Consider the following 15,670-nt stretch of genomic DNA (forward strand, 5'->3'; position numbering starts at 1 on the left):
TATAGTCGAAAGTAGTTTTTGAATTATGGTTATGCTGCCAGCGAAGAAACAGATTTTTCCTTGCGTGCCCTGATAGTATTAATTCCTGCTATTCCTCAGTCTGCTCCAGGTGACAGACCTACACGAGGTGAGGAGTCGGGAACAAGAAAGCTCTGTTTTTCTCAGCATCTTGTGCCCCCATGGAGGGTACTCAGAAGAACTGCTTACCCACAGACTCTCGGCATTTTTAGGAGGTACCCACTCTGCCACTTAGCAAACTAGTAGATTTGGAAATGGATTTTAGGGAAGGCACTATGGATTTTATGTGTGAGTATAGAAGTTTTAAGCATAATGGCTGAAGGTCAGCAAGCAGTTAGAAAATAGAGGAGCTGGGCAGATAGGTTATGCCTGAGTATGAAACAGTGAGTTACCTGCTACTCGCAAACCCCCTTTCCTTTTTTTTTTTTCTACTGTAGAGATTGAAAAGCTAAAATATCCAGTTTCTCATCTTTTAAAGAGCAGGTTCCACAGCTCTGGACGTGGGCAGTAGGCACACTGCCCTGAGGAGCACTTTCCTTCCTGACTCAGACGGTCTTGCCTCTGGAGTGGCTATGCTTTCACTCTCACCTTTCTTTCCCTTAAGAGGCAGACACAGTTTACAGAGGGCTAGGACCTACCTGGTAACCACAGGAAACTCAAGCGAGAGGGAGGAAGCCATGAATGGCAGAATCCAAAGAAGGGAAGAATCCAGGTACCTGACGAAATCTACGAGCAGCTAACAGCCCTGCAATGCCTACCACAAGTGTCTTGACACAAGACCACTGCACCCTACATGTTTAAGCTGGAATTAGGATTTCTATTATTTATAGCCTAGGTCACTTCTAATTACTATAGTGTATTGCTGCTTTGTTAGAAAGTACATGCTGAGTAAATAAATGGATTCATGCAAATATTTGGTGCCTCCTATGATACAAATAGAGACTCACTATCTTAGTGAAAATAATTTCTCTAATTTCATAATAGAGAAATTTTTTTACCTTGTGTACTCATAAAGTGCTGGAACAATGCTTTGGTACTCTCTTCTGATAGCTAGTAATGCTCCAGTATAACCACACAATATGAGCAACTCGTTTCGAGCTCTAAAAGAGAATATATGTTTTTAATTTCATAATTTGAGATAGAACATTATTCATACATATAGTAAATGTACTTGTATCTCTATATTTTAATGAGTGACATTTATAGTTTAAAATGTTAAGAAAATTTTATAAACTTAAAGATGTTTTATTCATCAGTTAACTCCTATTCAGATGTGTATGCTATAACATTATTATCATTTAAAATAAAAGTCTTTAATAATATTTAACTCTTGCCTTCTTGTTTTTCCTACTCCTTCACTGTTTCTTCATGTACAGTAACTAATTTGGTCAGATTTTGGAATTCCTGGCATTCTGTGTAGACTCTAGAAATGTCCACTACATTCCTACTGGGCAAATTCTCCACAGTTTCACAGGCTGAGGCATTGTCTCTTTCACATGGGCATTAAAGCAAAAATAGCCCAAAGCCTCTATTATGTATCATATATAGTTTCTGGGGACTTTAGTTACATGGATAACAATGTCCTTTAACGATACCTGCTTTCAGGAATGGTGTCAATTTTTTACTTTCAAGTACTTTCACTTGTTTTCACCCAACCTAGTATGCTTTGCACGCAGTGGATATTTAATAGAGATGACTACTGGTTTCTTAAGGGCTTGAGGTCCAAAACTATCCAAAAGCTTTGTATATTAGTCCTATTTGAACCAGGTGTGTATGTGTGTATGTACACATATATAAACATACACACTAGATATTAGTAAATGGGACCACTAAGATTTATTATTTGTTTCAAATTGACCTCTGTATTTTTTCTTAAGATTATAACAAATTCTCTGCATGTGTGTCTACCTGTCCAAGATGACCTTATTTCTTGATCTAAATAACAAAAACAATGTAGCCATTATGAAACATTACATGGGTTTGATTATGTATTCTGGAGAAAAAGTACTCACTCAGTACATGTATGCAAGAGTAATTTTTCAGTACGAATATAACTCAATAGGTCAAGAATGGGATAAATGGTATCCAAAGTCCAATCTGAACTACTGATGTATTCTGGCAAAATAAAACCAAATAAAAAATTCTCTCAATAATAATATTAAGACTTGTTCATCCAATTTTTAACCTATGTAATTAATTCTCTTCCAGTCGATCCTATCTACCTCATTTCCTAGTTCACAAGAATTTGCCTATTGACCCTCTCTCTGGTCCCCATACCATACAATCAGCAATCTCTTTCCTTTTTAAAGTTAGAATGGCTAGTACTTAATTTTAAGGCTTAAAAAAAAAAAAAAAAAGTAAGATGAATAAAAATATCAAATAAATGAATAGATTTTAAATTAATTTACCAACTAAAAATTTACCTTTGATGAAGTGAATACCAACAGGAAGGGCTTTTTCAGGTTCTTGACTTAACAAGTAATACTTTATAGTTTCAAATACATTGCCATCTGCATGGGCTGTCTCAGCTAACTGCATACATTCTTCTATTGTGGGTAGCTTGCACTAGAAAATAATTGGTCTGATCACAATATTACAAAATTTATAGGAATAAAAGCAACAATGTAAGTATTAAATATGTCCAATTCATCTAGTATGTTTTTCTTATTAAAGCTGTTCAAAACAGTAAATGAAATAATTTGTATTAAGAGCACACATTTATAGAAATATCTTTAAGATGTAATAATAATAAGTAGAATAATAACTAATGAGTCAGTAGTTTCCTATCACACCAATACCTAATAAAAGAGGTAGAATTGTCTTGGTTGTGATATTGGGATTAGTGCCTGCAAATGTAATTTATCAAAAAATGCTGAGATTAGTTATCTTAGAACAAATATGCTGACCAGAGTGAAGAACCACATTGAATGCAAACAATATAAAAGGTGCACTCGTATATGTCCTCTACACTGTAAATTAATTTCACTTGGCCTTTAAGACAAAGCCACTTCATTTCAAGCAGAAGGACAAAAAATGTACAAGCTCTAAAAGTTTTCAGCTTTGACAATCTGTAATGCCACAAAGTAGATATTTTGGGCCTAGGAAGTTCTTTACTGTAAAATGAAGACTCCTCGTTTCCTCAAATCATCTTTTTTTTTTTTTTCTGATAAAACAGAGTACATTCCTCCCTCAGGTAAGTTCCGCTTCCATAATGTTGTAAGAATCAAGTTATCTTTTACATTAAGTTCTGATAGGTTCATAATTTTTGAAGTTTAAGTGTTAAAGTTTGTTGGCTGGCTTCTAAGCAACACTATAAACAGCTTCATGCTTTGTCTATCTCGCCAGTCTTTGGCAACCACTGAGATTGAGCTTCCACCGCAAAAAACGTTTTACGTTGTAACTCCAGATGATGTGGTTCATCCACAGGGCATTCATCTCTTCTCCTTTGAGATTTGTCTCTCTTCCCTTCTCACTTTTCTTTTATATCCCCTTAAGTTACTAAGATGGTTTATTCAACTTATTTATTTATGCATTTATTCAATAGTTTCATATTTTCTTTTGTTTAAAAAATAGAGGTGAATTGAACATTTTAGATCACTCGATCTTTCTCAAAAAAAAAAAAATACAACAAACTACATTAAAGGATCTCTCATGTATATGACAGTTCATATTTTTTCCCCATCTTTATTCACCAAATGCCATTATTTACAAATACTATGTGTTTGGTACTGTGCCTGGCTATATAGAAAAAAGTTTCTTCACTTTGATATATACTCATGGAGAAGAAGAAAAAGAAAATGGTTCCTTTTGAAACTTCATTCTCAAATAGAATACAATAAGAAGAGTAAGATAATCATCCCTGTAATTCTTGTCCTGTCTTAAAATTCTAAAAGTTATGTGTCACCACACAAATCTATAATATTTGAGCAAATAATTTTTAGCATTACTTGTGAAATTGTTCAGAGGTATTAACACCTTTACACATACTAATTTTTCGAAAGAGTTATTAATGAAGTCTGACCAGAGTCTAATTATATCCTTTTAGAATGTGTGATGAAAAGACTCTGAACACTATTCTCATCCTTATTATTAACAGTTGTATAAACACAGCCAACTACTTAACTTCCCCAAACCTTAACACCTGTATCTCTTGCCTCAGAGGATATGGTAGTATACATTAAAACTCTACTCGGTAAATATAAAGTGTAATTAAAAAAATTACTCCTGTTCCCTTCCATATGCATTATAATTTTGACATAAAAATAGCTTTTATTTGTCATGTTTATAAAAGCAAAGCACAGCTCATGTAAAGAATTCACAGAATACAAAGTGTAGAAAGAAGTTCAAACACCTGTTATCTCTCAACCCATTGGTAACTGAGCATTTATCTTTTCACAAGCATTTTCCCTGATGGCATACATACACAATCACACACACACACACACACTCAACACACTCACATACACTTTTGGTCTTCTTGTATTAACACAATACTCATTAGCATTCATTGTTCAATGATACATACTAGAAGAAAATCAAGGTTCATATAAGTGAATTAAACCTTTGTTATTTTGAAAATTAAAGGTGAGACAATGCTTTACTTGTATATTTTCTCTTAAAATAACTATGTATCTTCTTAAATATGCTATAAATTAAATGTATCCAGTTTTTTTTTTTCAAAATGAAATCACATAGCAAGTGTACAGTCTCATAATCTGTTTTTTGTTTTAGAGCCATCTACTGATATCAATAAAAATAAAACTTAATGATCTTTTTTAATGAATTAATAACGTTAAAATAGATATGTACTGTAATTTATATAAACAATCTCCCTATTGTTGAACATTTTGGTTGTTTTATATATAATCTTGGTATATAAATTCCTATATTCTGCAAAGGAGTATTTTTTAAAGCACTTTAGAATAATGCATGTGAATTTTATTATACTTCATCAATTCTTTTAAACATCCTAAATGGTTTATTTTTGAAAGTTAGCACACATGTACCTTACAGGTAAAGTGGGATAGTGGAAAGGGTATGGGATTTGTTAAAGATGTTGAAGATGATGTTCTCTCCCACCATTAACTATTTAGGCAACTTCCTTACCTTCTCTGAATTCACTTTCCTTATCAAATATGAACAATATCTCCTTCTTTCCAGGGTTTCATGAAAAATGAGTAAATACAAACATATGTGAACATTTAGAATAGTTCCAAGGATATAGTAGAAGCTCAATGAATGTTATTTCTTATATCATTTTTTGTCATATTTATTTAAGGGTCCTAAAGGGACCATATATTTGTTTCTCTGCATGTATCTATTTTCCTGAACCTAAAATTAGTTTAACCATAGCACTGCATTCCAAACTAGAATACTGACTATCATCAGCATACCTTCTCATGAAGATCATTGATCTCTTCCGTACACCCTGGGTAGAAAGCACAGAGTTTTACTAAGTGTAGTTCATTATCAGGAATCATCAGGAGGAGATCGGCTGCCAAATTCCTAGTCACATAACAAAAGGGGAAACTTCAATGAGGAAAAAATTTAACAATAACATTTAGAACTATGTCTAAGGAAGAAGACTCTTAGTATACCTTCCTTGCTTTTCTATTTATATAAACAGTACTGATTTCCTACTTTATTATGAAACTCTTCTACAGGGTATGAAGGAAAAATATATTATTATCATATTCCTAAATAGTTTTTAAAAATCTAAACTGAGTCTTTACATATTTACAATTAATTTTGTTATGATAGAATAATTCTCTATCCAAACTAAGTAGTATTAGATACATTCTTTGGAATGAATTATAAAGTAAATTTGTGAAAGCTAATTCTCATCAACAATGGACATTAGTATTAGCCAGCTCATTAATTAGATATTTTAAGTTTAGAATTTTGGGTATTCTTCATATTTCTTAAACTTTAGGTGAGAATCAAAAATAGAAATTCAGTTTTCTGATTTACTTCTTAAATATTCAATCAATGGAATAAATAATTTAATAATAAGGCATATTAAAATCATATGAACATATGACCACATTACATTAAAACATTTTTTGATAAAATTCTTTTTTTAAATTACTAGATAGAGAGTTTTTGGTTGCATGCATCATAACTGAGAAAACACTAACTTTTGATAGTTCGAGATGTTAATATTCAATTTTCAAGAAACTGATATATGTACATTCTGCATAAATAGGAAATATTTCAAATATGCATTTATGAAGGGTGTGCTGTAAACTGTGAGAGTAAAACCTACCTTCACTTTCTTTGTGAACTGTTTAGTAAAATCTACATTGGTCATTTATGTAAATAAATTATTTTTAAAAACATTGAGAGATATTTAATCAACAATTTAGTGAATATAAAACAAAAATAGAAATAATTTGTTATGTGTCAAATTTTCTGTTATCACTGGCTCGTAAGTCTTTAGTGTTTTTACAAGTTCCAAATTTGAGTAACTCATCTGTTCTTGCCCAAAATATAAATGATTTTCTGTTTTCTGATACTGATATTTAATAGCAGTTTTCAATAATATCTAAGAGAATACAGAAATTACTTTCTTTTATAATATATAACAACAGTTGTGCTAAAATTCTACTCCATAGCTATTTTATGAACCACAGACTAAAATTTGACTTTCTTACTGTCAAATTCTATGCTGTACAGTGAAATTTACAGCAATGCTAGTAATTTTATTCACTCTTTAATCCAAATCACTATTGAAAATTCAGTATATCAATTGGGGAAAATATGTGTGTGTGTATATATGTGTATGTGTGTGTGTGTGTGTGTGTGTGTGTGTGTGTATGTAAAATATATATGCAGTGATATGGACCAACTAAACGATCTAAAACTCTTTAATTTCACTATCAGAACAAGCATTTTAATTTGCTTAACTGAATTAGCTAATATTTTATATTGTAGAAAGCCACAGTTCATTTATTATGTCAGTTTTAAGTATATAATCATGAGTGTTTTCGCATCTAGGTTATAGGAACTGTTCTCATTACTTTGTAGTTAGTTTCATATGCTATAAATTATATAAATGAATTGGTATTTTGTAAAACAATAAAGTGAAAATAATTAATGATAATTTATTAATATAGAATTGGTATTCTAATAATAAAATAAAATATAAAATTTTAATTAAACATTTTTTATAAAACTAGATAATACCTGTATCCAACAGATGGAAAGCTAAAAAGAAAATAATTTTATATATGAATACTATTAATATGCAGGGAGAACCAAGAAGCAGCAAACTTTAACCAGTAAATATAAAATTTGAATTTTTGGTTTATAAAATTATAAACATTCTCTTGAAATTATGCTGCTATATGAATTATTATTTTTTAAAATTTATGGAGCTCTATTAATAGCCATGAGAATTATAGATTTATCTTGGAAATAAACTTGAAATAGCAGACATATCTATGGACATATAAAAGAACTCTTAGGTGGGGGGTTCCAGGGAAACAGAAGTTTGTTTTATATGAAAAGCAACTAAGATATATAGTCGGTTGAAAGATTTTTAGACCTTTTTTAAATTCAGTATCTATGTTTTTCTCCTTTTTACCTTTACTTTTTTTAAAAAAAGGAATCACATCTTATTTAGCATGTAGTCACCTTTGTGAATAAATAATCTGAATAAATAATTGTGAATAAATAAATAGTTAGACCTCATGCTTTGGGATGGTTCTAAGGCAAGTCAGGGTAACTACAATTGACTACTATGTTTCTGTTCCCCCCAAATTCATATGTTGAAACCTAATCTCCAGTGTATTTGGAGTTGGGTTTTAGGAAGGTGATTAGGTGATAAGGGATTATCGTCCTTACAAAAGAGGCCACAGAGAGCTCCCTAACCCCTTCCTCGTAGGAGCACAGTGAAAGATGGCCAATTATTAACCAGGAAGCCAGTTCTCATGAGACACCAAATCTGCCCACTCTTTGACCTTGGAGTTCTGTTTCTAGAACTGTGTGAAACAAATCTGTATTGTTTATAAACCACTCATTCTGCAGTATTTTGTGATAGCAGCCTGAACTGACTAAGACAGTAGCTAAGAGTCTAGAGCCAGTTCATATAGCTTTGAATATTAGCTCTTACCATTTACTGAGACCTGAGGCTAATCAATAACTATCATATAGTATCTGCTGAGGTATTACATGCAAAGTGCTTAAATCAGTGCTAGGCACACAGTAAGCAGTATAGAAGTGTAGTGAGTTGTTGTTGTTATTATTATTATTATTACTATCTGTAGTGTTCGATAGTGTATCGCTCCATCTTAAGAGTGGTATGGTATGTGTGTGCATGGAGTGTACAATGGGGAGAGGTCAAAGTCCTGATAAACAAGTTTATTTAGAAACTTCTTGAGAATCTATGTATTTTGGGAAAAGAAAAAAGTCTAAAATCATCTTTATTCAACACATATGTATTGAATGACAGCACCATATCTTTCCTAAAAGTGCCTCCATAATGAAAGACTGTCTGCCCTAAGAACAAGCTCTGCAGGTAAGAGCAAGAATGGACTTGACTGGAATTTCCAGGTTACCCAAGGGGCTTTCCAGGGTCTGTCTCTTAAAGTACTGCCTGAGTTTGGGGAAATGCCTTGTTCCAAGTCTCCAGCTAAACCATCTTTGTTATTATTCTCTTTTAGAAAAGTGACTTCATTTTCCAAACCTTAAATCAAGACATAAGATTTGATAAGATTGAGTGTAGTGGACATGTGGGAATGTGTGGTGTTGATAACCTTAAGTACACTTTATTGTCTCATAATGCCTCGAGCGCTTGAAATTACAGCTGGGCTACTTCAGAATGGGTCATGGGCTACTTCAGAATGGGTCATGGTAGATTTCATTATACAACCAAGGTAGTATATAACTACATTCTCACATCACCATTTCCTCCCGCAATCCTATATTTCATTTAAAAAGGAGACCCTATATTCTCCCAACATGTTATCAAAGGCAACTTACAAAATTTAAAAAGTGCATTCCATCACCATGAAATGATTTTTTAATTTAGAAATTCTTACCATATTGGTATCATCATGCATTTTCTCGCCAATAATTCTAGGGCATAGTGAGTTGCTGGTGCCGCAGACTCTCCCAGGACTGTGCCCACAGAGACCGCCAATTCCAGTTCGTTTCCACGAATCAGGTCTGTCATAGCAAGCTTTCTCGAGAACAAAACAATGTCTTCAGTTTCGTAGACGCTGAGTAGGATCACCATTCCCACCAAGCTCATAAAGGAGATAAGGTTGCATTAACCAATAATCAGTTATTCCTATAAAATGTTGAATATAATATTTCTATAAAGTATGTCAGTGTAGCTGTAATTTTCAAATGGAAAAGTTGAAGGGACATAAACTAAATTTTATAAGGTCAGAATTTAAGAGTTTAGAATCCTTGCTCATATTTTTGTAATTAATATGTCTCTCTGCAATATCCTCAACATGTTTTTGGTCTATCAAAAAAAAAAAAAAAAAGTAAATTCTTAAAAGCTTCTCCAATGGTGTATAATGATTATCAATTATGTCCTAAAGCAAATATGTCTAAAGATACATGAAAACAGGCTCTATATCTTTACTTAATATTTTCCTTATTGCATTATTGAGTCTACTTCTCATATATGCTGAAATATTTAAGGTAAGGTTGTTACAAATATGTATCTGTGATAAAAATATAAATTTTTAAAAACATCTCAGAGTCTGTAGAGTTACTGCTTTTTAGGCATGTAATTATTCTGGTTTGGAAAGCATGCAAAACCAAATCTTACACAGGAAGTCACCATTTTTTTTCCCTTCAATTAACATGACACATCTTAAGAGCTTTTCATTCATATAAACCAGTCTGAAACGCTGTACCTCAATATCATCTACAGCAAGATGGCAACATGCGGCTAGTACTGCTCGACCATCCTGAAAATACCATTCTGCCAGTTCTTTACTGACTGTGTGCAGGAGTCTAGAAAAAAAAGTATATATTCTAGATAAACACAAGCATACCATCATAAAAGTGAACTAATTCCGTTTTATAAAAAGCTGATTAAGGGATTGAACAGAATTTAATTTGACATCTTTGATTTAGGTGTAAAGCCTGGTTTGGAGAAAAATATCAGGAAAGCAGTCTTTCTTAGTAAATGAGCTAATAAGCCCACCCAATTGATGGAAAAAAAAAAAAAGCCTAATTTTTAAAATTTAGGTGGTGATTGGAATATGGGTAGTATATGTCAGATCTTTAAAATGCCAAGTTGAGAAATGGTAGAACGTCAGCAAAGAACCAGGCAGGAATACATTGGTCTTGATACATTATTTGCTTAACATTTTATGATCCTTTTTTTACTCGATAAATATCCTAAAAGTTCAAATATCCTATTTTTTAGGGCAAAAATAGGAGCCAAGCGAAGAGACAAGGAAAAGTAGATTGCCTGATTTGGAAAAGGTCAAAAGGCTGGATGAGACCCATTTCTCTTAAAAACATAACTATTTGGAGTTATTCTTTGGAGGAGGACTGTTATTCCAGATACTAATATTGGGGTCATGGGGTTAGGAACACAGTTACATAATATTACCCAAACTGACTTTAGAGCAAAACATTAATAAGCAACATACTTTATTTTCACTGTTCCTTGTTCCTAACAGGTTTGCTCAGTTTTTAAGTGTTTAGGTGCTTTATCTGCAATCTCTTTACTAAAATGCATTTTGTTTCACTGAAAGCTACATAAAGTGTGTCCAGCCTGTGTCTGCATTCCTGCCATTTCCCCATTTATCGGGGGATGGATATTGCAATGGAACTAGATTATGGTGAGAAATGCACAAGTCCTCTGTAGACAGATAAGGATGAACTACAGGTCCCTCAAAAACTCCTAAAGGGAAACCAACCATAAAAATATCGACCTAATCACTTACTCATTAAAGTCTTCCTTGTAGATATCATCAGAGTAGGAAGATCCTTTAGGTGCAGAAACATGTGAGGTTTGCATATTTCCCTCACAAGCAGCCTAAAATTTAATGAACATTTCAATTAGTCCTTAGCTAACTGTTAGGAGTTGGCCGATTTCAGAATATTATTTTGAGCAAAGTATACTTAAATCATGTTTGAAATTTATACTACGTTTTGGAGATACCCTTAGAATTTTAAAAAAGAATTGAACTTCATTGTATCAACATGAAGCTTCAAGAAAATAGTTACGAGAAAACGCCGTTTAAGCATATATAACGTTCAGCAGCATACAAAGGTTCAGAGTTCAGAGATGCTTGTATGTGTAAGGATCTAAAATAAGTTTAGTGATCAGAGAACAAAGATAGTGCGACTGAAATGTTGAGATAGAAGCCTGGGATGTGGGCATAAGCCAAGCCATTTATAACTTTGTCATTCATGTGAAGGTGAGTTAGTCAACCAAACTTACTTCCTCCCACACCCACCCACCATCACATGCAGCCTGTGTAATTATGCGCATGTACCTGTGCAACAAGCAGAGCTTCTTTAAGCTGACCTCTGGACATAAAAAAATTGACTAATTTTTTCACATCACCGATGGCTATGCAGTATGGAATGACATCGTCCTTATCTTCCTGGATTAATTGATCAGCTCTCCTAATAAAATAAGAACATTTATTTTTTATTTTTTACAATACTTTCATTTCTAGGTTCTCAGTTGGACTGAAATTTTTCTGACATATCTAAAATTTCTAAAATTGGAAATTTATAAAGCCCTTTTACATATCACTTTTTAAAAAGATTTTATAATCAGATCACAACATAGAAGACAAAAGTTTTCTGAATTAATATTATACGTACTTGTTTTCCCTTGGAATGCTACATATTTTCAAATTTAAAAGTACTAAACATTTCAGATCTTAAAATTAATGTAGCTTCCCTATTAATATGAACAATATATTTTTCTGAATAAGTTGTAAACTAGATATGTGTGATGGGAGATCTCTCTCAACTGGATTAATAAATATGTGAGTGTGTACCTTAGCACAATGATGAACAGAGAGCCTCTAAGTGCAGCTAGCTTTAGAAATCATTCAAAAGTATAAGAACATAATACTGATAATAAAATCCAGAATATTGTTAAGTACCCCAAGCAAGGTGGTTTAAAGAAAAATGTTTCAGATATGTAAGGGGGAAAAGGGATCCTCATCTTGGAGATTATGAACGGTTTATGTGTGTCCATCTCTTTATCTATCACCATCTGTCTCTGTTTCTCTTTTCCTATCTAAGTCTCACTTTCTCAATGACCAACCTATTAATTAATTCCACTATTAATGTTTAACCTCAGTTTTGTTGAACACTAATTTAGTTAATTTATACTTGCATTTGCATTAAAGTTCATTTCAATTGCCAATCTTTGGGTAGGTATAGTGGACATTTCCATGTTGTTTGCCCAGCTCCCTGTTAACAGTCTCCGATTCAGAGGGTCATTGCAATTTTCCCCAATGGCTATGTTTTTAACATGTGACCATGATTTCCTTGTTATAGCTGTTTAGAAACAATATTCTCTTCCCAGGCATTTGGAACCAGGACTGAGAGTCTGCCAATCAATCCCTCTGAATGGTGGGATCTATAAAATATAAACTTTTAGAGTTCTAGGGAGGCCATTTTATGGCCACAATGTGAACAGTGGACAAGAGAAAATCAGGTGATGGTTTTCAAAGATAAATGAAATAGTTTTTGCTGAAGTTGATACAAAATTCTTTTGTGATATAAATATCCTATGTTGACTTTATTAAGATTTCAGTGGAAGCGATAACATTTACAATTGTGCAGTGAGGGTACAGGAATGGAATTATTTGGAATATTAGAGTTTGGGTAGGAGTTGGCCTGAGGGCTGGAGTTGGCCTGCTTCTTAACTTATAGTTGGGAAAGCAGTTGGTAGGGAACACTCTCCTTTCTCACGGCAAATGCCTGACTTCTTTGAAATTTCGTGTTTACCTCTGATTGACTTTTATTTGTACATGTGCATTGCAGTTGAATTTTTTCCTAAACCATGTACCATGGAATAAAAATCAAAACTTTCCATTTTTAATGCCAGATATAAGGTGAATACTCATTAAATATTACTCTACAGTCCTAGCACAATATTGACACATAGGGAGCATTAAATATTTGTTGAATGAATGAATAGAATAGAGAATAATCTTATGATGTGGATTCAAATGTGTCCCCCCAAAATATACATTAAAGTCCTAACTCATGGTATTTGTAAATTCAACTTTATTTGTAAATAAAGTCTTTGTCAATGTAATTAGTTAAGACAGGGTTATACTGTAGTAGGGTAGACTCTAAACCCCACCTGACTGGTGTTCTTATTAAAAGAGGGAAATTTACACACAGGGACACATGGGATAATGCTATGAGAAGACAAGGCAGAGGTTGAAGCCCTGTGTCTACAAGTCAATGAATGCCAAGGACTGCCAGTAACGACCAGTAATTGGGGAGGAGCATGGACCTGATCTTTCTCAGAGCCTTCGGTAAAAACCAATCCTACCGACAACTTGACATCACACTTCCAGCCTCCAGAACTGTGAGGGAATACATTTCCATTGTTCTGAGCCACACAGTTTGTGGTTGTGTATTATGGAAGACCTAGGAAACTAACACATTTTAGAAAAAATCTTGTTTATTACATTTTAGAACAAGGATGTCTGGTTAAGTTTGCTTGGTGGTCAAACTCTTCTTTATCATTGGTACCTCCATTATATCCATGGAGAGGAAATGACAGGAATTAGTGCCTACAGAGAGAATTTCTGAGATGATTTATAGAATAAGTATTCTACAAACATTTGGTAACCTTCAGAAAATTTTATCACTTATTTTTCAATAGCAATACAGTAGCCAGTGAGTATGTTTACTAATCTGTCATTTCTTCCATTGACATGGGGAAATTTGTCTTCTATTGTCTTTATCAGCTGTTAGGTCAAATATAAGAACACAAAAATGTCTTGTAACTGATTAATTTATTGTATCAGTAGATATAAAATTCAGTTATTATTTAAAAGAGCATAAAAGTAAAAATCTCAAAAGTTGCCATCGTATTTATCTATTGTTTCTATTTTAAAATATTTAAAAACATTTATTAGGACAAAGACTCTCTGCCTCACCTCTGCATTAATTTCTTCCAGTATTTCACAGAGACCCCTGGTGCAACCGACAAGGCTTTGTCCCACTAGAAGAGAAGACAGGCAGAAACGGCCATTTTGATTGCACTGTTCAATTCTCAACAGACTTTTTAAAATGAACTCATATTTACAATACAAATTTTTAGAGTGTTTGGATTTCTAGGATTATTTTGTATTCTATCTCATAAATTCTACATATTATAAATATTACTATGTTTTAAAATAAAATGATATAAATTGTATTATTTAGCAGAGAAAATCTCAAACCTGGAGAGAGAGAAACAGAGGAGAGAGGAGGGAGCCAGAGCGAGAAAGAAGGTAAGGGTGGGGGAAAGATAGTAGCTAAAGTATGTGGTTTGAAAACTATATTAACTCATCTTCCAACACAACACCAGAATAATTTGTTCTGTGGTACTCCATGGTAGTCCACATTTTCTGTTCAAAATAATATATACTAAAATTTTTATCTCACTGTTAATTATATTTACCAAATATGACATTTATTTCTATTTTCATTCTCTCGCTACTCATTTTTATAAATTTTATTTATTGTAAATTCTTTCTTTACAGTTAATAATACTTATCTTCATATTTTAAAAGTTAGACTACTATTAAAGGAGCTTGTTACTCAATCAAGGCTGATTGTGATTGTTACTTAAAAATATGGATTTCACTGATTTCATGTCTTGAACTGAGGAAAAAATATTCTCAAACATCACTACATGAATCAACATTTCATTTTAATTAAAGCTCTAAAACAGTAGAGTCCTCCTGCAATAAAGGCTAGAAAATTGTTAATTAGCCTAAAATAATAATTTTGATATCTTTTATTATAACTTTATTGCTAAGTTTTACTTATTTACAAGTATTAATATCATAGTTTGGATTTATAAAATTAATTAACTTAGAGCTTTCCAAAACTGATCAAGTATAAGATGAGTCCATGCTACTCTAATCTTTTTTTTGGAGGGGCTGGAGAATTTTGTTGAACTAAAATACATATGCGGAAAAATGAAAAGCTGAATAGGTTTTCACAAACTGAATAAAGTCATGTAACCAGCACCCAGATCAAGAATCAGGAGCCTTCGCCTTCTTTGCTTTATTTTAGTCACCACCCACCTTCCAAAAGTAAGTACCATGCCAAATTTTAACGGGATAGATTAATCCTAACCTTTCTGAGAACTTTGTTTTATCAATCCAGTACTCTATAAAAATCAGGATGTGTCACCAGATGATCCTCAGTGGAAACCCTTCTTCTGGCCAGTGTGGAATTTAGTTATGACAAATAGTATTAAGAAGGGGATTTACTGTGAGCAACATAGAGATTTTTTAGGAATCAAAGATTCCAGACTGAGACAGTGGTTCTCAAAATTTAACATGCATGAGAATAACCTGGAGGGCTTATAAAAGCAGTTTGTTGGGCTCTATCCCCAGAGTTTCTGATTCTGTAGGTCTAGATGGGAAATGCATATATAATAGGTCCCCAAGTAATGCTGATGCTGTTAGCCTTGATTCTC

The 15,670-nt window shown here is 32.9% G+C and overlaps 1 protein-coding gene across 6 annotated transcripts in view; it reads right to left on the bottom strand.

The window, feature by feature from the left end:
• WDR17 (WD repeat domain 17) overlaps positions 1–15,670 on the bottom strand; it is an 88,155-nt gene that overhangs the window by 6,424 nt on the left and 66,061 nt on the right. For 5 of the 6 annotated variants that reach the window (XM_036228696.1, XM_036228695.1, XM_036228697.1 and 2 more), the window contains 10 exons: positions 14,136–14,200; positions 11,490–11,622; positions 10,935–11,026; positions 9,891–9,990; positions 9,060–9,199; positions 7,204–7,224; positions 5,412–5,523; positions 2,442–2,583; positions 2,031–2,133; positions 1,017–1,118 (listed from right to left, as the gene is read on the bottom strand). In XM_036228696.1, coding sequence (XP_036084589.1) covers positions 1,017–1,118; positions 2,031–2,133; positions 2,442–2,583; positions 5,412–5,523; positions 7,204–7,224; positions 9,060–9,199; positions 9,891–9,990; positions 10,935–11,026; positions 11,490–11,622; positions 14,136–14,200 — 1,010 coding nt within the window. The remainder of the gene's footprint in view (positions 1–1,016; positions 1,119–2,030; positions 2,134–2,441; positions 2,584–5,411; positions 5,524–7,203; positions 7,225–9,059; positions 9,200–9,890; positions 9,991–10,934; positions 11,027–11,489; positions 11,623–14,135; positions 14,201–15,670) is intronic. The other variant, XM_036228694.1, reaches the window with a different exon arrangement.

Source organism: Rousettus aegyptiacus, unplaced genomic scaffold (genome assembly GCF_014176215.1).
Source record: "Rousettus aegyptiacus isolate mRouAeg1 unplaced genomic scaffold, mRouAeg1.p scaffold_m13_p_11, whole genome shotgun sequence".
NCBI classification, from domain to species: domain Eukaryota; kingdom Metazoa; phylum Chordata; class Mammalia; order Chiroptera; family Pteropodidae; genus Rousettus; species Rousettus aegyptiacus.